This window comes from Amborella trichopoda, chromosome 12 (assembly GCF_054954075.1).
Source record: "Amborella trichopoda isolate Santa Cruz 75 chromosome 12, AtrichopodaSantaCruz75HAP2 v2.0, whole genome shotgun sequence".
Taxonomy (NCBI): Eukaryota; Viridiplantae; Streptophyta; class Magnoliopsida; order Amborellales; family Amborellaceae; genus Amborella; species Amborella trichopoda.
This window is the reverse complement of record NC_142347.1, coordinates 42,513,606-42,533,537: the sequence shown is the minus strand read 5'-3', so window position 1 is coordinate 42,533,537 and position 19,932 is coordinate 42,513,606. Positions and strand designations below refer to the sequence as shown.

Below are 19,932 nucleotides of genomic sequence, written 5' to 3'. Positions count from 1 at the left end.
TTTGAAGAGTGATGTTTTGATATTTCATTACATAAAGGTGACACTACAAAATACCTAAAAGCTGAAATGCTACAGTTCTCCATTGATAGGCACCCAAATTGTCCAAATGAATTTGGACAGTTGGGATTGTGTAATAGTCTATGAATTTTATTTTATTTTAATAAGTTAAAATGGTTTAAAATTTAGATATCTTTATTTTTTACCATAACACCCCAAATTCAAAAATAACTAGGAAGAAATAAAATTACTAAAATGCCTCGATAAAATTTGTGAGGGGATTTTGATCCTTTTCTTGTTTGAATTATTTTATTTTTATTTGATTAAAGAGTGCCTCGCAGCGGTGCACACACCTTCAATATTTCAAAGTAAACCGGGTTTCTAAAACTAAAATTAATATTATAATACTATTAAATAACAATGGCCATATGATGGCAATCACTTTCTCTCTCTAAAACAAAAAATTTGATATAGTTTCCCTCTCGAAATATTTTGAGATAGTTTCTCTTTCTAAAAAATTTTAGGTGCTTTGTAGAGAAGTTTACTTCCCTAAAAAAATTTGGTACTTTCTCTCTCTAAAATTTGTTATACTTAATATACTTTCTCTCTCCAAAACGTAAAATTTGAGATAGCTTCTCCCCCTAAAAATTTTGAGATAGTTCTTTTCTTTAAAAATTTTCAGGTACTTTCTCTTTCAAAAATTTAATGTAGTCTTTTATTTTTGTCGCATACCAAACGTGCCTAATGTAATTTTCACATGAAAATATTTTCATCCACAAAATAAGAAGAAATTTTGCAATTTATATGATTCCAGAGGAAAATCTTTCAGTCATTATATTTTCCCTAATCAACATTATCAGAACGATTGTAAAAGAAAAATCTCAAAGAGAAACCCTATCTCGATTTGAAAACAATACCTTGAATACTATAAATTAGGTTATTTATTTTTCAAAATGGTGTTAATTGAAACACATTACATGAGAATGTTTAAATCAACCATGAAACTAACCTCATAAGAAGCTGTGCATGACTGTAAGATATATGAGACGGGCTTTAAAGGTTGACCTATAAAATATCCTAATGAACATAGAAATGAAGCACAATTGCATAAAAGCTAATAAAAATATATTGAACAACCAAAATTACAGAAAGAACACCACATGCATCAAAATTCCCCTATTGAAGTTAATGAATATTTTAGGTGATTTGGGGTATTCTTGTAGGGTAAAAAAATCTATGCTAAATTTTATAGCTTCTCAAAGTAGAGAACAACAGAAATTTTTTAACAAAATCAGAAATTCATTCACAAAAATCCAAGAAAAAAAATTCAGATTGTGATAAAATTCAGATTGGAGCATATAAACTTCAGGTTGGGGACCTCCATGGCGATCTCCAAAAGGCCTAACAAACCATGAAAATGGCTAAAATTTCGATGAAAAACTATTCATTGGATCGTAGGCAACTCCATGGTTGTGCAGCTTGGTGATATCCTTGACAAAAGAGCTCCTTTATTTTTTAGAAAAACTCAAGTAAGACTTAAAAAAATCAAATGGGAAGCGGTTAATTTTACAGGGAAACCATGAAAGCCTAAATATACAAGGAGACTTCAGGTATGTTATAAAAGTTGGCCTTGACTGGTTTTTTATAGGAATTCAAATGAAAGACCATTGTAAAGGATAGGAAAAACAAATTAATATTTTTAATGGAGTACCCAGAACTTACGCATCAGGAATTAGGGCTAGAATTGATGCTTTGAGTCCTGGAGGCCCAATTTCTACGCATTTTTTAGCTAATAACCCTACTGTTTTAATAGTGAGCGGCTCTGTTTTTATTCATGGTGGGATCCTCCCTAAGGATGGAGTTCCGAGAATGTAAGGATCGCGATTCTAAAATTTTTGTTCGGGAACATGTTCCGTTGGACAGTGGGAGCGAGATCCGTGAGGTAGCGAGAGCGAGCTCCGTTCTGAATGGGATCGAGAATCCTAAAAATAGGAGTGAGCTCCCAAAAAGTTGGGAATGGGTTCCGGACGAGATCCCAGCCATGGAGCGCCGGAGCTGGATTCCGGAGCGGGAGCGCCACCCTAGTTGGGGACAACAAAATACGTTTAGGCCCCTTTCTTGTTATTGCTAGCATTTTATTTTAGATTTAAAATGAATTATTCCCTTGTAAAGATGAAATAAGAAAATTTCTAAACCACAATAATTTTGTTCTGCCATTCAAACAATAGCCTATAATAACTGGTTGAGTTGCTCATTTGCACCACAATGATTTTTGAGACTTCTAATCATCAATTCAGTAACTAAATTAGGAGCAAAAAAAAAAATCTGCCAAAATTGAGGCTGAATATACCATATATTCTCAAGGCAGTAGCACGAGCCCATGGGTTCCTCGTACAAGTGGGCTCGTACTAATACATCATGCTTTTCAGTAATGAAAATGGAGGAAAGTTATATAAGTCCATGGGCTCTTACCATAGCAAGCCTGTCGAAGCTATAAGAGTTTATTAAACACCAAAATTTGCATCACATGTTCATCTCTTAACCAATCAAAAAGAAAGAATTTGCACAAAAAATGGGGAAGGTTGAGCTATCATTATTATAACAGTTTATTTCTTGAATAAAGTATGTGCAATATTTCAGCCTAAAAAAATTCCTCTTGACTTTATATTTTAGCCAACAGGCTTCTGTACATGTAGCATAAGCTTGTTAACTTGAATAGAGAGAGCTTTGAAGGGGATAAAAAAGTGACATCATATATCAAAAGTGACATATCAACATCCAAAAAACCAATAGAGGGCTGGCAATAGCCTTTGATTCTCACTATTGATTCTTAATACAACACAACAGAAAATAAAAAAATTAGAGAACCGAGAATGTGTTAGCTGCTTTAAAGTCATGAAAGAATAATTGAATTTGAACCACCCAAGAGCTCCAGTTCCAGTTTCAATGGGGATTCAACTATTCAAAATTCATTGGATTAAAAAATTTGCAACTTGAAGTGGAGCCTTCCTAAATCAGAGTCATCTAATCAAAATTTCTTGGCTTCAACAAATTTGCAGGTCGAAGTAGAGGCTTCCAAAAATCAGTGAGGACTTGAAACATATCCCTGAGGCGGCACTTCATTACTCTCTACACATGCAAACAACAAGAAATTTAGTCTGTCTGGCTCTCCCTAGAGAGTTAATAAATGATAGGGAAGAAAAAGACCAAAAATCGTACCACTCTTAAATTGAATTGGATTCAAGCTAGTCACTTTTTTACCCCTTCTATACTCGGCTAGGACTGGATATATATTATCAAAAGCTGCATAAGTCTCTTCCCGCCTCTGAAAAATTATCAATGGGAAACCAACAGTTAGATCCCATTTCCTTTCCCTTTGCTCTGTACCAGAATGAAATGGACTTAAATGGAGTATGGTGCATGGAACTCCAAATGAGCACCATCATCCATTCATGATGACGGCCGGTGAAGATTATCACACCTGGGTGAATGCCCTTGTCAGGACAATTACTGCTAATCTAATGCCGTCCATCATTGAGATTGGATGGTGAATGCCTTTATGGAGCACTGGGCACCATATTCCCTTGGATTATGACATGCTCTAGAAAATAGAAAATGGTGGTAAATGTGTTAAACCTTGGCTCCACTAATGACTATTTTGCCTGATGCAAATATGAGGATGACTAACTTTGGTTGCGCCATCCGGTAGATCAGACCAGGGAAAAGTTCTGGCTCATACTGCATCATTAAACCAAAATGGGAGAATTGAAGATCATTTGGATGGAATATATATCTTAAAAAACCCAATTATACAATGGCTTTTTGACAAATTTCCAATTATACTACAATTCAATGGCTATGGAAAACCACAATTATACTACAATCCAATGGCTGTGGAAAACCATGGCCGTTGGGTCACCACCACCCAATGAAAAGGATGGTTGGTGATGAAGAAGGTGGGTCCCACCATTCAACTATCATCATCATTGTCCACCGTATCAACGATGATGAACCAATGAAACATAATTTTTCCAAAATCCATTGAATTCAAATTTAAAGAAATGAGTGACCATACCCGTGAGAAACCATCATGAAAATGGCAAAGCCTCTCGAGCTTGATGGGGAATTTGACATCGCAGGATCCAACAATATTCTGAATTTTGAAGTCCTGGGATGCACCATAAACATCAATAACTTAATCAAAGGATTCCTATATTGAATTATTGTCTGGAACCCCTCACAAACTCATGCAGGTTCTCTAGAAATTTGCAACAACAAAGACCCTAAACCATTTCTTTGTGCCAATTTTACCTTAATTCAAGTAACATGCATTTTTTGAAGGGAAAATATCATGTAAGACCGAGGCTTTTTAAAGTTGTAGCTCATATCTCGTTGGAAATACAGTTTTGGTGCCAAAAAAAACCCTCAAACTGCTCACCTTGACCTTAACAATTATGAATATGTTAAAAATGGAACACAAACTCTAACAGCTATGTATCTTCTAGCACACTATCTAGACTACCCATTTTTAAGTATTCATAAATCCGTCAATCTACATCATTTTTAGAGCTTCAAATTTCATAACAAGAGGCAGATATATATTTTAGACTGTCATAAAGGTTTGTGGCACTAGATCTGCATTTTTCGAAGGGCTTCTGACGTGCTGCTTTGCTGAATATCATAAAGCCACAACCTTGTGCTAACTACACCCATTTTAAAAAGAATTATGGCACTTGTAGTCAATTATGCAAAAAGAAAAGCATTAAAATATTTCAGAATTTCAAAGTTTGGATTTACATAAGTTGTGTGGGCTCACAGGAAACTTTTTATATTTTTACATGGAAAAAATATGGCAATATCAATGGCGTGGAACAAGTAATACCTTGAAATGAACGGGAAAACCCATCTTTTGGAGGATTCGAGTGAACTGCAAGAAGGAAGAATACAGGTGTCTCAGCTTTCATTTTGACAGAGATTGAAATAGACACCTCTAATAAACAGCAAGAATATAAAGCAGTGTTTGAAACCTGACTCGGGCTGGGACTTGCTAAGGTCCTTAGCCCCAGTCAGAGTCTGAACTCAGCTGAGTTAGACTACTCAATGCAGTTGACTCTCAATAAAAGATATAGAGGAAATCTCTAGGCTCAACCGGAATCGCCAAGTTGTTGGTGGGTTACTCATTCAGACCCATCACCCAGAAGGGTCCAATTCAATGATTTTTAATCACTGCTGGAAACTATTCCCATAAAAGTAGGTAAAATAAATACATCAAATCCCCATTATGATCTATGGTACTTGCCTTCCTTGCTGCAACCTTGGAGTCTCCTTCACTCTTCGCTCCTGTGCACACCTGAATATTCATCAAAAAAAATTGATGTAGTGAGATTGAAGGGCAAGAAAAATCTTAAAAGGGAGATAGCGGTAACCATTAATTGAATTTCAGAGCTCTCAAACTCGAAAGTTCTATACTAATTTCAATAAAAACTCCAACCTTCTCACTAATGGATCTTGACAAGCAAAGCACTTTCTATTTCAACATTTTATTAGAAACTAATGCAGTACAAGCATAAAGTTCAACTTGCCCATTACTGATATCATCCTATTCTAAGGATAATTTTTTTTTTGGGTGAATAAGCAGCCAAAGTTAAAAGAAAGAATCACAATATCAGTTGACTTTAGCTAGTAAACATTCATCTTGAATAACAAAAGCACCTCTCATAATTACAAATATTGGTTAAAACAAAACAAATAGCAGGAAGTCTCAGGGTACAGTATTATAAGTGGCAAGGTGCCATGATCGCCCGTTTAGCACTTATTCATATAAATAAAAAGAAAGAAATAGAATATCAAACTCACCATTTTCCCAGAAGCGAATATTAATGCTGTGGTTTTCGGCTCTCGTATTCGCATGATACATGCTGCAAAATGCTGACAAGCACAAGAACATAAAACTTATGAAAAAGGAAGCGCTTGACAACAACTCAGGTATTAGTAGGCACAGAGCTTCGAGGACCTAAAAAATTAAATCACTAATGGATCACTTTACATACCTTGGAATTGTACTCAGCATTGCGGGCCCGCAATGCTATGGCCTTAAGGTCCAACTTGCAATCCAAATTCAGTAATGCGACGACATTCCTATATTTGAAATTAAATACGCATCCATTTAGAAGATTTATTTCTTACAAATTTAAGTGCACATTTCAACTCAATAAAGAACCAAGAAGATCACAAGTAGGTGTTAAAATGGATAAAGTACATTGAGTTCCACTCTGAGATATTTGTCCTTTAACTAGGTATTAATTTAATCAACTAAGGATCCAACTTATAGATACTCCCTTATGAAAAAGAAATAAAAGAAAAAGGAAATAAAATTTCCAACAACCAAATGAATTGGGAAGTATAATGAAAAACATTTACGATGTAATCATACTCACAAACCAACCTAAGTACATTGCATTAACTGTTTATAATTGTTTATTTAGGGATTGTACACTATATGACCGTTTACCTTTGGTACAAGCAGGTCACAACTTGTCTTAGCCGATATATGTGAAATAGGACAGCTGGGGGTATTTAATTTCTTCACACAAAGCCCGAGAAAATTTTCTCCGACTTTGAGTAATGGCAATGGCACACCTCCGGCCACCTGATTTCGCATTTGTCAGTTATAGGCAATTGTGATCTTTTCATACCAAAGGTAGATGCATTGTATACTTTCCCAGTTCTTTATTACCTTTCAGGATGCAACATAAATCGTATAGGAACATTAGTTGAAAAGTACATAACTCAAGTCCATTGAAGTATTGGCTGCAAGGGAGACTGATAGACTATAAAAATGGGTAACTTGGACTAAAACTCTTTTGAAAAACTCTATCAAATTATACAACTATTTCCTGTCGGACTTGGAGTATTCGGATAGGTGTGACTCTAGCTCAGGCCCCTTGGAGAGTTGGAGCCCGAGTCTGACTTACAAACATTGCTGCAACCTAATGACAAAAGCGCTGCTAACTAAGCACACGAACACCTTGAGCTAGCATAGAGAATAAGAATGCCATTGAGACAACAGTGTCCTATCAGATTGGAGTCTAAACAGGAGTAAAGACGTCGAAGGCAGAGACGTACTGAATGGTGGGTTCTAAACCAAGAGGGCGCCAAGAGTGATCCACAAGTTGTTCTTCCTCCACAATATTACAATCCATTGTCATACAAATAAACTTCCAAAATCTGACACCAATAGAAAGCTCCTTTTTTCAGACCTGAAAAAAAAGAACCAGCAAAAAAAGATTAACAGATTGTAAGTTTCAAAGATTTGTCACAGGTATGTTATTCTGACAGGCTTATTCAAACCAATGGAACAACATAGAAAAGAAATTATTCTTTTTCAAATGACTCTAGAAATAATCCCTCATTTCAATGGATAAAACGCATGGAATTGTTTGAAATTCAAAGCAAACTATGGCACTAACACCTTTAAACTCAGGTAAAGCTAATGCCAATGACAACAACTAAGATACACTCACATAAAGTCAGAAGGGCTGCTTATCAGAACTAACTTTTGAACAACCTAAGATGGTAAATATTGATTAGACTATTTTTGGTTTCCTTATATGACAAGAAACATGCATATCAAAAAATAAGAAAAGTTTCCCTTTATCATTTGGCAATCAAGTAAACAGAATATTAAGGTATCAGGGCATTTCCCTTAACGTCATGGAGACTCTTTTACCATGTCATCTCTGTATTAACTTCATCTTCGTCCAATCTCTAATACATATAATTTGAACTCACATCCCTATGGTGCAAACATATCTACATATAACCGATTCATTAGTTGAGAACTGTTCCTTCAAGAACACTTGATTGAGATGTCCCTTTAATGGGTTCAGTTCAGAACTCCCATACCTATATAATCTCTATGTTCCTGTGGAGAACAATAGTTGTTTTTTCAAAGATCAGATGGTTGAGAACCAAGAGGAAATTAACCCACAACAATACACCTTAACCAACAATGATCTGCGCTCTAAAACTTGGCTCGGGCCCGGACCTAACTTGTGGCCGGAGCCGAATTACTCGGCCGAGTCCACTCGAACTCAGCTCGCAACTCCAAAAATTGCCTAGTTCTGTCCTACCTAATTCCCATCTCAATCGATGATATAGATAAAAAATCGCCTAGTTTTAAAACACTAGTATACCTTAATCTGTTTAAAACACTACTCTCTCTCTCTCTCTCTCAAGATAGAAACATGTTGTTCAACATTAAAAAAAAAAAAGACTTATTCTCTCTAAACAAGCTGCGATATAATAGCATAGAAAGTTATATTGGTAATTTTTTTAAGACTAAATACCCATGTATAAATATTGGAATTTGAGATATTTTCTGTTTCTGAAAATGTAAAAATTGAGATAGTTTCTCCCTTTAAACTTTTTTAGATGGTTTCAGTGTCTAAATTTTTTGAAATAGTTTTTCTGTAAAACTTAAAATTTAATTTAGTTCTCTCTTTAAAATATTTATTAATAATTTCCCTCTCTAAATATTCTTTTCTCTATTAAAAAATTCAATTTTCAAATTGTTTTTCTCTCTGAAATTTTTGAGAAATCTCCCTCTAAAATTTGAATTTTGAGTTAGTTTCTTTCTCTAAAAATTTTAAGATAGATTCTCTCTAAAAGCTATGAGATAATTCTCCATCTAAAGCTTGAAATTTAATACAATTTCTCTCTTGAAAATCATCCATATTTAACAAGAACCAACAAAAACATGAACTAAATGAGAAGCCAAGAATTGCTGTCAACTTTTTTAAGAAAAAAAAAGAAGCCAAGGATTAACAGGTCAAGCGAAGAATTAAGAAGAAAAGAAACTAAACACATTGCTGCAACCTTACCTAGAGAGAACTGAAAAAAACCAGGGCACACGTATTTCTCTCTCTCTCTCTCTCTCTCTCTCGAATTACTCAGATTTCTTCTCTTTCTCTCTCCAACTCTCCCTCAAAATAGTCTGCTGAAAATGAAAGAGTGGATCTCCTAATTTATAAGCCGCTGTCTTAAGTTCTAAAGATAATAGAATGTTCTAAAGACAATAAAATTTGGAAGAGGAAGAGTTAAAAAATTAAAATAGGATTTAAATATTAGAAAATTAAAATAAGATTTAAATTTCAGAAAATTAAAATAGGATTTAAATTTTAGAAGATTAAAGACCCAAATAACCTGGGATTTTATTTTGCAAAAATTAAAGTTCCATTTTTTGTGTTTTTATTTTCCATTAGAAAATAACGAAAAATATAAAAATAAATAAAGGAAGCAACGTAAAATAAAACTAAAAGTAACTTTAAAAGGTCCAAATAAGCTTAAAAAAGAAAAAGAAAAAAAGATCTAAAAAAATTTGATAAATAGTTGTGGACATTTAAGAAATCCAAAAAAAAGAAAAGAAAAAAAACTATAAAATTTGAGTGATTAATAGTTGTGGACACTTAAAAAATGCAAAAAAAAATTGAAAAAAAAAACAAAAAACTCAACAATCTTTTCCAACAACATCCAAATTATATATATACATATATATATATATGGGAAAATATGTGATTAGCCCACTAGCTTATATGAACATATAAGCCCAATGGCCTAGATTGAATTTAGGCCGATCTGACGATCACATATGTCCGATAGTTCTGGAATTTTATTTTATTTTTCTACAAATCGAAAACACTTAAAATTTTTTTTCTCATCAAGGCGCACCTAAACAAAATATAAAAAATTATTCGGGAAGAAAAAAAAGACTAAAATACCCTTTGAAACTTTTCAGGTGTACTTTGGTCAATTTATTTTATGCAAAATATTTTTTTGATATTTTTCAAAAATTCATTATGAATACACGTCTAAAATTTCTAGTGATTTGAATTTGTAGAAAAAAAAACTAAAATTCAAACACTACCAGACATCCATGATCGTCAGATCGGTCTAAAATCAAATGAATAGTGATTTCGCCTACTCTCATCACCGTCTAAATTTTATCGGGCGGTCACGATTGTCCGGTAATATTTTATTTTTAATTGTTTTTCTACAAATCAGAATGACCTGAAATTTGGAAGATATATACATCTTACTGAGAAGGATCTAGTAAAAATATAAAAAAATTATCCCCAAAAACAAAATTGATCAAAATACCCCTGAAACATTTCGAGGGTAGTTTGGTCAATTGTTTTTTTGTAAAATATTTTTTTTATATATTTTTTGAAGATTATTATATTTTTTATGAATACAGGCTCCAAATTTCAAGTTATTCCGATTTGAAAAAAAAAAAATGAAAAATGAAATACTAGCAGATAATTATGACCGTGCGATTAACTTTGGACGATAATAGGATAAGCGAAATCACTATTCATTTTCACTTATAGACATCGCGTAGTGTTTTTCTATATATATATATAGATATAGTATTCGTTTAATTTTCCCTATTTTTTAAACTTTTTTAATTCTTTATATGGTCCCAATTAAGTATAAAAAGCTCGGCGTAACTTGGCCACTCCCATAAGGCTAGACCTAGTGACTCAACCGAGTCTCATTACACTGAAAGAAACTATACCCCTCACTAACGTATTTTCTTGTATATTAAATGCCTGAATTTCACTGATCAAAATAGAAAAAAAAAAAAAAAACAATAATCTGAATTTTACTGATAAAAAAAAACAAAAAAACGCTATAGCACCTGAACTTCATTTGTAAAATTGGGGAATTCTTCTATTCTAGGAAGTGAAACGTGATGGCCTAATCAGAAGGCCAGAGAGAGAAACAAACTTGAAAGAACCAGACAATCCATTCTATAATCTTTTTACATGGTTACCTATGGTTCGAATAAATTAACTAATGTTTGATTATTCGGGCGAGCCAACTCCGATTCCCCGCCGCTCTTGCGAGCCCGAGTATCCTCGAGTTGGGTGGTCAACCAAGGGATTGAAAAAAAAAAAACAAAAAGAAAAATTATAAAAAATCCAAAAAAAAAATTTGTATCATTTTAGCAAAGAATAGAAAGTGCTCTGTCCATGGATACTTATATTTACATTTTTTTTGCTTTTTTATATTATTACTAAAATCCCCCATCAGAAATTGACTTTTCAAAATATACTTTTTCACTACTTTTAGATTTGTTTTGTTTAATTTTACTTTTCATATAATTTTTTCTATTTTTAGGGCTTTTTTATATTTTTTATAATGTTTTGGCTTGATCAGGACCCTGCCTGACTCAGTTCGAGAGACTTTGACTTGGCCCGAGTTACTCGGCTCAGGTCACGTCCTTGAGTCTTGGTATTGAACATTGAAATTGACAAACTTTTTCACCTTTTGTAAAGGAAAAAATTAACAAAAAAAAATGAAAAGAACAACTACATATAAAATGCGTCTAAAAGAATCTAAACTTGATGATACTCTAAAATTGTAATGCATAACTTGAGAAAGATCTGAAAGACTAACAGTTGTAGACTGTATAAAAATGAAGATCTGAAAGACTTAAACAGTTGTCGACTGTATAAAAGTAAATGAGAGTATGAGACCCTAAAGCCTGAAATGCATGGAATAAAAATGATCCATATTTAACAAGCACCAACAAAAAAGATGAACCAACTAAGAAGCCAACAACAATTGTCAACTTTCTCAAAGGAAAAAAAAAAAAAGAAACACCACCAAGAATTAACAGATGAAGGGAAGAAGTTAGAAGAAAATACTGAAATCACCAAAAAAAAAAAGAAAACAAAAGGCTTTACCTCCACAGATGAAAACCAGGGCACATATTTCTCTCCTTCAACTTACTTCTTTCGTTCTCGTTCTCTCTCTAACTCTCCCTCAAAACGGTCAGGTGAAAGAAAATGAAGGGTAATATGTCTTAATTTATAAGTGGTTGTTTTCAGTTCTAAGGAATTTATTAGGCTTTATCAGAATATTGAAGACCCAATCAATCCAGGACACAGGGTTTAGTTTAACCATTGATCCGGGATTTTAGGATGCAATTATTTCTTCTTGATTTAGATAAGATTTTTGGACAAAAGCTTTATCGTGAAAGAAAACCAAAGTCCCAATCAATCAAGGATATAGGGTTTACCCAATCGATCAAGGCTTTAGGATGTTTTCATTCTGTTTTTCGTAAGTTTATATTAAGGGAAGGCCCACCTATATATATATATATAGAGAGAGAGAGAGAGAGAGAGAAAAAAAAAGTATGTGTTACCCCTGTCTCAGCCATCAGATCTGAATAAATGGCCGAGATGGCTTAAGTCACATTGTCACAAGCCAGTACTTAACTGTTAGATCTTGATCTGACGGCTTATAATGTTTTATTTTTTATTTTTATTATATAAATAATTTTGAAGCAAAATTTGAGGAATCCATAGATCTAACAAGGGCACACATGACAAAAATATTAACAAAATATTTTGGGGATGAAAAATTACCAAAAATAACTCTGAAAATTGAAGGGGCATTTAAGTCATTTATTTTTACATAAAAAATTTTAAATTTTTTTAGCCTCGCCCTAATTTTTTGATGGGGTGCCTAAAATTTTATCAAAAACTGTTGTGGAAAAAAAATAAAAATAAAATAATGTTTGACGTGACATTGTGGTATTAATAGTCGTAACCGTTCAATTTAGAACGAACGGCTAATAAGTAGGGTCACACATAACTTATATGTTGTTAGGCCACATATAATCATTTCCTTTATGTTAATACTTCAAACTTCAAGGTGAGAGAGGGCCGTAAACCCAATATTTCTTTTGATGTACATAAATATATCGTTTACGCTAGTAAAATTTCTAAAATCTACAAAAACAAGTTTAGGAAATTCATAGAAAAATCCTATATAAATATTAAAAATCTATAAAAATTTGATTTTAAGATAGGTGACATCCTAAGACTTCAAATGATCCAAGAATCACTTAATTCTAAAACACAATTTGAAAGTTATGGTCAAAACATAATTTTTTTGACAAATTTTGCTTTAATCACTTCTGTAAAGCGAACCACGTAATATTGTTTAGGGATTGTATACAATGAGACCATTTACTTTTGGTAGAAGGTAGTCACATTTATTTACAACTATCCAAAGTGAAATTTGATAGCTTCAGTGTATCACAAAGTTCGAGAAAAATTCTTTTAACGTTTCAGCTAGGTCAATAGAATAATTGCAACCACCCAATTTCACGTCCAATGGTCAAGATTAATTTTCACAATCTTGTACTAAAAGTAAATGGTCTCATTCTATACTTTTCCTATTGTTTATGCGACAATGTGGATAGTAACACAAGCCCAAAAGCACAATGTAATGCCCTCGTGACATCCACATTTAAGTGCAAAAGCACCTTGAAATGCCCTCGAGACATCCACATTTAAGTGCAGGACGAAATACCCCACCCCAAAAAAAAAAAAAACCAAAAATTAAGGCAAGGTTGAGTTATCACAAGTTGCGTGTACAACTTGGTGTACATAAAAAAAATTTAAAAATCTAAAAAGTTGTAAGAAGTATGAGTGTGTTGTATAGAGTTGTATAAATTGTTTGTATATGATTTGAATATTTTTGGCATCGATTGGTGAATGTTTTTTTTCCAAAACTCCTAGATTTACATTTTCTTTTTTAAGCTTTTTTTTTAAAATGTCTCTAACTATAAATCAGGTTTTTAATCTATTTCTCATTCCTTTTTGAAATATATCTGACATTGTTCATATTACTTTTAATTTTATTTTATTCTAAAATATTGTTTTATTTCTATATATATTTTTAATTTTTCTAAAGCATTTTGGCTAAGTACAAGACTCGGTCGAGTTCTCAACCGAGTAACTTTGTCCAAGGGCTGGGTCCCTTCACCGAGGCGATCTTCTAGCACTGATACTGGCTAACAACCTTTAACTGCAGTTCATGATTGCTTATATGAGATCCCTTCCATGAATTTGAGTAGTGTGAGCTTTCACATATTGAAATACTTGAACTAAACAAATGAAATAATAAATGAAAATTTCTCACATAATAACAAATTGAAATTCTCACCATTTGTTCATTATGTATTTCTATGAAATAATAAATGAAAAACTTTTACATGGGTTCAAAACTCCCATACCCATAGAACCCATATAATCTCGCTGTGTATGGAGAACATAGTTGTTTGATCAAAGATCAGATGGTTGGGAGCCAAAAGGAAATTAACCCACAATAATACACCTAAACCAATAATGATCCATGTTCTAAAACTTGGCTCGGGCTCTGGACTGAACTTGTGGCCGGAGCCGAGTTACTCGGTCGAGTCCACTCGGACGGCTTGCATCTCCAAAATTGTCCAAAAATCCAAAAACAATTACAAAATATTATTTAAAAATTAAAAATTAGCAAAACTATAAAATAAATAATAAAAATTAGTGTAATACTTATTACACTTTTAAATAATGTTAATAATTAATTTTTCCATTACTACAAAACAGGAAACCAAATTCCTTTGTTTAATATAAATTTTAAGAATTTAAAACTGTAAGTACAAATTTTATGCTTTAAAAATATTTTATAACTAATTTCTAGAATTTAATTTCTGAATTTTGTATCATTCTTGACTCATTTTACTTTATTTTTAATAGGCTTTAGAAATATAAAGATAGAATGAAATTTACCATGAAATTTTCATGATTAAAGTTTATTGACAAATCATTTTCCTAATTTTAAAGAATATTTAAATATAAATGGTAATATTTTTATTTATAAAAAAAATTAATCATTTAAAATACCTTATGACCAGTTTTTATTTATACTTCTATAGTATAAGAAGGACGCCCTTTCCCTGGTCCAGATGATTAATTGCAGGGTCTTTCAGATAGCTTTTTTAGATTGATTCTTGAGCACTTTAATTATAAAGTTTTTAAAAAATCTTGGAACATAAAGGAAAAAGCTGGGATTATCCCACTAGCTCATATGATCATATGAACCCAACGGTTCAGATTGAATCTAGACCGATCTGACGATCATGGATGTCTGGTAGCTTGAATTTTATTTATTTTTCCACAAATTCAAATCACTTGAAATTTTAGATATATTTTTTTTTCATCAAGGCGCACCTAATAAAAATATATAAAAAAACTTATTCGTGAAAAACAAGATGACCAAAATACCCCCGAAGCATTTTGAGGGTATTTTGGTCAATTTATTTCATGTATAATATTTTTTTGATATTTTTCGAAGATTCATCTATTTTTGATAAACACGCGTTAAAGTTTCAAGTGATTTGGATTTATAGAAAAATAAATAAAATTCAAAAACTACCCGACATCTGTGATTGTCAGATCGACCCAGATTCAATCAGGGCCGTTAGACTCATATGTCCATATGAGCTAGTGGGCTAACCCCAAAGATAAATATCCTATCCGCTTTCTTCCCCATCCAAACGTTTACGTCCATAATAAATTGAAAGTATACACAAAGTAAAAATTCCTTATCTCACCCCAATGATTCAAACTCGGATTAGTCCAAATATTCGCTTTCTAGTGATCTAGAAAATATTAAAATAAATGAGATAAAAAAAAAGAAAAGAAATTTTGAAAGATTTAAGAAAATATAAAATAATTTTTTTTTAAAAAAAAAAAAATTATATAAGGGGGGCTTTAGGTAGGACGGGACGGGACCTATAAAGTATATATCCTCTTCGAACTAGTTCAGTCCCGGCTAGATGGGCTAGTTCGGTCCTACTTATTTCCATATGAATCGATGATCTAGATAAAAAATCGCCGAGTTTTAAAATACTGATATACCTAGTCAGGCCATGACCGTCTAAGGTGGCATGAAAGAGATTTAAATTGAGTAATGAAATTGTTTGAAATAGATTTATAGGAGTAGTGATTATCGGGAAGTTGGTTTTGGTTTTGGTTTTCTTTTCAATTTTTTAAACAGTAATGATACAAATGGAGTTTCCACCATCCCTCTCTCTCTCTCTCTCTCTCTGCAAGAGTTTCTCTTTCATCTCTCTGTCATAACTCATAGGCTTCCATCACGCGCTCCCTCTTGCACTACAAGGTGGCTCGAAACTATCTTTAAAGAAATGCTCTGTTTAAAAAACTACTCTGTCTCTGTAAATACCCTCATGTATAAATTTTGAACTTTTAGATATTCTCTATTTTTTAAAATTAAAAAATTGTGATAGTTTCTCATTCTAAAATTTTTGAGAAGGTTTGTGTGTCTAAATTGTTTTAAATAGTTTCTCTATAATACTTAAAATTTGATTTAGTTCTCTCTCTAAAATATTTATTAATATTTTTTCTCACCAAAGATTTTTTTTGTCAATAAAAAGTTCAATTTTCAGATGGTTTTTTTCTCTGAAATTTATTAAAAATCTCTATCTAAAATTTGAATTTTGAGATAGCTTCTCTCTCTAAAAACTATGAGATAATTCTCCATCTAAAACTTAAAATTTCATACAATTTCTCTCTTGAAAATCATCCATATTTAACAATCACCAACAAAAACATGAATTAAATGAGAAGCAAAGAATTATTGTCAACTTTTTCAAGAAAAAAGAAAAAAACAAGTAGCCAATGATTAACAGGTGAAGCGGAGAATTAAGAAGAAAAGAATCTAAAGATATAGCTGCAAGCTTACCTAAAGAGAACTGAAAAAAACCAGGGCACACGTATCTCTCTTTCGAATTACTCTGTTTTGTTTCTCTTTCTCTCTCCAATTCTCCCTCAAAAGGTCCGCTGAAAATGAAGGAGCGGATCTCCTAATTTATAAGCCGTTGTCTCAGTTCTAAAGATAATTGAAGGCTCTAAAGACAATATAATAGGAAGAGTTACAAAATTAAAGTAGGATTTAAATGTTTGAAAATTAAAATAGGATTTAAATTTTAGAAAATTAAAGACCCAAATAAACCGGGATTTCGGCCTTACAATTTAACCAGACCCAATTAATTGGGGACTTTAGACGCGGACATTTATTTTTTAATTGGGGACTTTAGACGCGGACATTAGATATAAGTTTTTAGATGATTTTGGTAGTTTTTAATATGATTTGAGAACTTTCATATTATTTAAATATTCAAAATTTAAATCCAAATTTCTATTGAACTATATATTTTAGATATTTTTCATCATTTTTGTCTTCCAATACTTTCTATTTATTACTTATTTTATTTTTCTTATTTCTAACTATTTTTAAAAATTACTATTTTTTTTTGGAAAAATATCCTATTATATCCTATTTTTAACTTTTTAATCTTATCAGACTCAAGAATTAAAAATATTTGAAAATATGACTTGTAAGCAAAAAGACTCTATCTTTTCTATCTTTTAACCCCCTAAACTATATATTGTTGACCTCAACAACCTATGAAATGACTCTATCTCTCTCTCTAAAATTCCATCGTCTCTCTCTCAAAACTCCATCTCTCTCTAAGAAGGTGTGCTCGTGTTCGAGCTCAAGCTAAACGATTTGGTTGGTAAACTCATCAAGAAAAGAAGAGAGAGATGGAGTTTTAGAGAGATAGAGAGATGGAGTTTCAATAGAGTGTCATTTTAATGTTTGTTTGGGTAAAATATTTATGATCAAAGGGGTTTAGAGGGTTGTATAGACTTTTTGCTTACCAATAATATTTTCAATTCTTGGATTTCATGAGATATAGAAGTTAAAAATAGAGAATAAATAGATATTTTTATTATTATTATTTTAACCTATTTTTTGTTGTAAGTGACGTGACTTAGTCTACTCAAACTCGCCAAGTTACTCGCCTTGGCCAACGGCCAAATAACTTGGCCGAGATGAGTTTTTTTGAACTAGTGTTATTAGGGTAGAACAAGTGACCGAACCAATGAGGACATTGGTCTAATTGGATTGGTTGAAGCAGATCAGTTCACCAATCAAAGGGGTATACTAAATAAAAAAATTGACAAAAACATAAACAAAATTAGATAAAAAGTGGTAAAACAAAATTGAAAAAAATATCAAGAAAATTAGATAAAAAGAGGTAAAACAAAGAAAATTATGGAAAATTAGAAAAATCAAGAACTCTAGTTTACAGGAGGAGATCTAACAAGAAGTATGTCTTTGAAAAGAAAAAAAAAAGATGTAAATCTAAACTTTTTTAATAATAGGAGAGTAGAGTAAAACTTACCTGTGCTCGAGAAGACCCTTTTTTCCTCTCCGTCTCACACCTGACCAGAACTGGTATGGACTCGACTCTCGACCCAAACGATATTTCACATGAACCACCGAAAACTTTTTCAGGCGAACTTTCAGTCTCATCCCTATACGAGAGAAGCTCCACTTTGCCGGAATCTATTTCTTTTAAATCTTTCAGAAGAGCCTCCTAATGCATATAAACATCCATCGGCCTTTTTCCAGCCATTTTTTGGGCTATTTTTTTTGCGATCATCAGGAAAGAGACTGTTAGGGCCTCCTCGAACTCGAAAATCTTGTTATGTTGAAAGGACCATCCATTGAAGACGATCTTTTCTCCTGAAGGTTATGAAGACTGTGGAGAGAGAAATAAAGACTCGAGAAACAGAGGGAGAAAGATGAGTAAGCAAATAAAGGAGAGAAAGAAGGTTGCAAAATCAAGAAAAAAACGTACAATAAAGATATTTTATACAAGATTAAGTTTAAAGAGAGAAGGCGGAAATCTTATGACCGCTGGGCATCAAGAAAATCCAGCGTTTATACAAGATTAGTTATATCCTAATAGATATTGGACTCAAGAAAATCAAGATTGTATATTTTTCAAATCCTAATGAATTATACGATGCCATGTCTCTTTGTTGAGAATGTGTGAAATTTGATTCTCATCTCGTTACCACGTCACCTTATTTTTTATTGATTTTTCCGCAAAAGGCACTTATCCACCACTGGAGAAAAAGTTAATTTTAGATCTTTTTTTTTTTTTGCCCTTTAAGCATATTTAGACCTTTTAAAGTTAATTTTAGTTTTATTTTGTGTTGCTTCCTTTCTTTTAATTTTATTTTTTCCTTATTTTCTAATGGAAAATAAAAACACAAAAAAATATTTTATGAATTTTGATATTCATAAAAGATTATTCCATAAATTTCAAAAGAGAAAAATTTAAGTAGATTTTAAAGTTTTCATTAGCCTGTACATTTCCAATCAAAAGAAAATTTGGATTCCTTTATTTATTTATTTTTATATGGGCAATACTTACTCTCTCTCGCTCTTTGAACTTTGAAGTATCAATATGAAGTTTAAACGAGGAATAAAAGTTGTACAAATCTTTCTCAAAATAAAAAACAAATATCCGTGTCTAAAGTCCCAGATTAATTGGGTTTAGTTAAATTGTAATGCCCAAATCCCGGGTTATTTGGGTCTTTAATGTTCTAAAATTTAAATCCTATTTTATTTTTCTAAAATTTAAATCCTATTTTAATTTTTTAACTCTTCCTATTATATTGTCTTTAGAACCTTCTATCATCTTTAGAACTTAAGACAACGGCTTATAAATTAGGAGATCCACTCTTTCATTTTCAGTCGGACCTGACCATTTTTAGGGAGAGTTAGAGTGAGAGAAATCTGACTAGATCGAGAGAGTTAGAGAGAGAAACACGTGTGCCTTGGTTTTTCTCAGTTCTCTCCAGGTAAGCTTTACGTTCTTTATTCTTCTCCTCACCTGTTAATCATTGGCTTCTTGCTTTTTTTTTTCTTTTTTTTTTTGAAAAAGTTGACAATAATTCGTGGCTTCTCATTTAATTCATGTTTTGTTGGTGCATGTTAAATTTGGATGATTTTCAAGAGAGAAATTGTATGGAATTTCAAGTTTTATATAGAGAATTATCTCATAATTTTTAGAGCGAGAAGCTATCTCAAAACTTTTAGAGAAAGAAACTATATCAAACTTCAACTTTTAGATAGAGGTTTCTCAAAAATTTCAAATAGAGAAACAATCTGAAAATAATTGAATTATTTATAGAGAAAATAATTTTTAGA

At 32.1% G+C, this 19,932-nt stretch overlaps 1 protein-coding gene across 3 annotated transcripts; it reads right to left on the bottom strand.

Annotated features, from left to right (window-relative positions):
- Positions 1-2,557: 2,557 nt before the first annotated feature.
- On the bottom strand, positions 2,558-18,237 carry LOC18435715 (TATA-box-binding protein 1). 3 transcript variants are annotated; one of them, XM_020668065.2, is made up of 10 exons: positions 18,113-18,237; positions 7,123-7,256; positions 6,048-6,135; positions 5,854-5,925; positions 5,297-5,347; positions 4,880-4,924; positions 4,073-4,165; positions 3,634-3,735; positions 3,217-3,322; positions 2,558-3,126 (listed from the first exon to the last, which is right to left on the bottom strand). In XM_020668065.2, the coding sequence occupies exons 2-10, from the start codon at positions 7,203-7,205 to the stop codon at positions 3,080-3,082; spliced, it is 687 nt and encodes a 228-aa protein (XP_020523724.1). In that variant the 5' UTR covers positions 7,206-7,256; positions 18,113-18,237; the 3' UTR covers positions 2,558-3,079. The 3 variants fall into 3 exon arrangements, with proteins under 3 accessions (XP_020523724.1, XP_088708826.1, XP_088708825.1); XM_088852700.1 differs by lacking the exon at positions 18,113-18,237 and adding an exon at positions 16,606-16,726; XM_088852699.1 differs by lacking the exon at positions 18,113-18,237 and adding an exon at positions 11,748-11,826.
- Between the last annotated feature and the right edge of the window lie 1,695 nt (positions 18,238-19,932).

What these genes read in the sequence shown, in the direction of transcription:
- LOC18435715 (XM_020668065.2), bottom strand. Translation starts at nt 7,205, where the DNA reads ATGACAATGGATTGTAATATTGTGGAGGAAGAACAACTTGTGGATCAC. An exon ending in TATTCGCTTCTGGGAAAATG is followed by an intron (nt 5,348 to 5,853) that starts GTGAGTTTGATA and finishes ATGAATATTCAG; the next exon opens with GTGTGCACAGGAGCGAAGAG. An exon ending in TTCATGATGGTTTCTCACGG is followed by an intron (nt 3,736 to 4,072) that starts GTATGGTCACTC and finishes TTAATGATGCAG; the next exon opens with TATGAGCCAGAACTTTTCCC.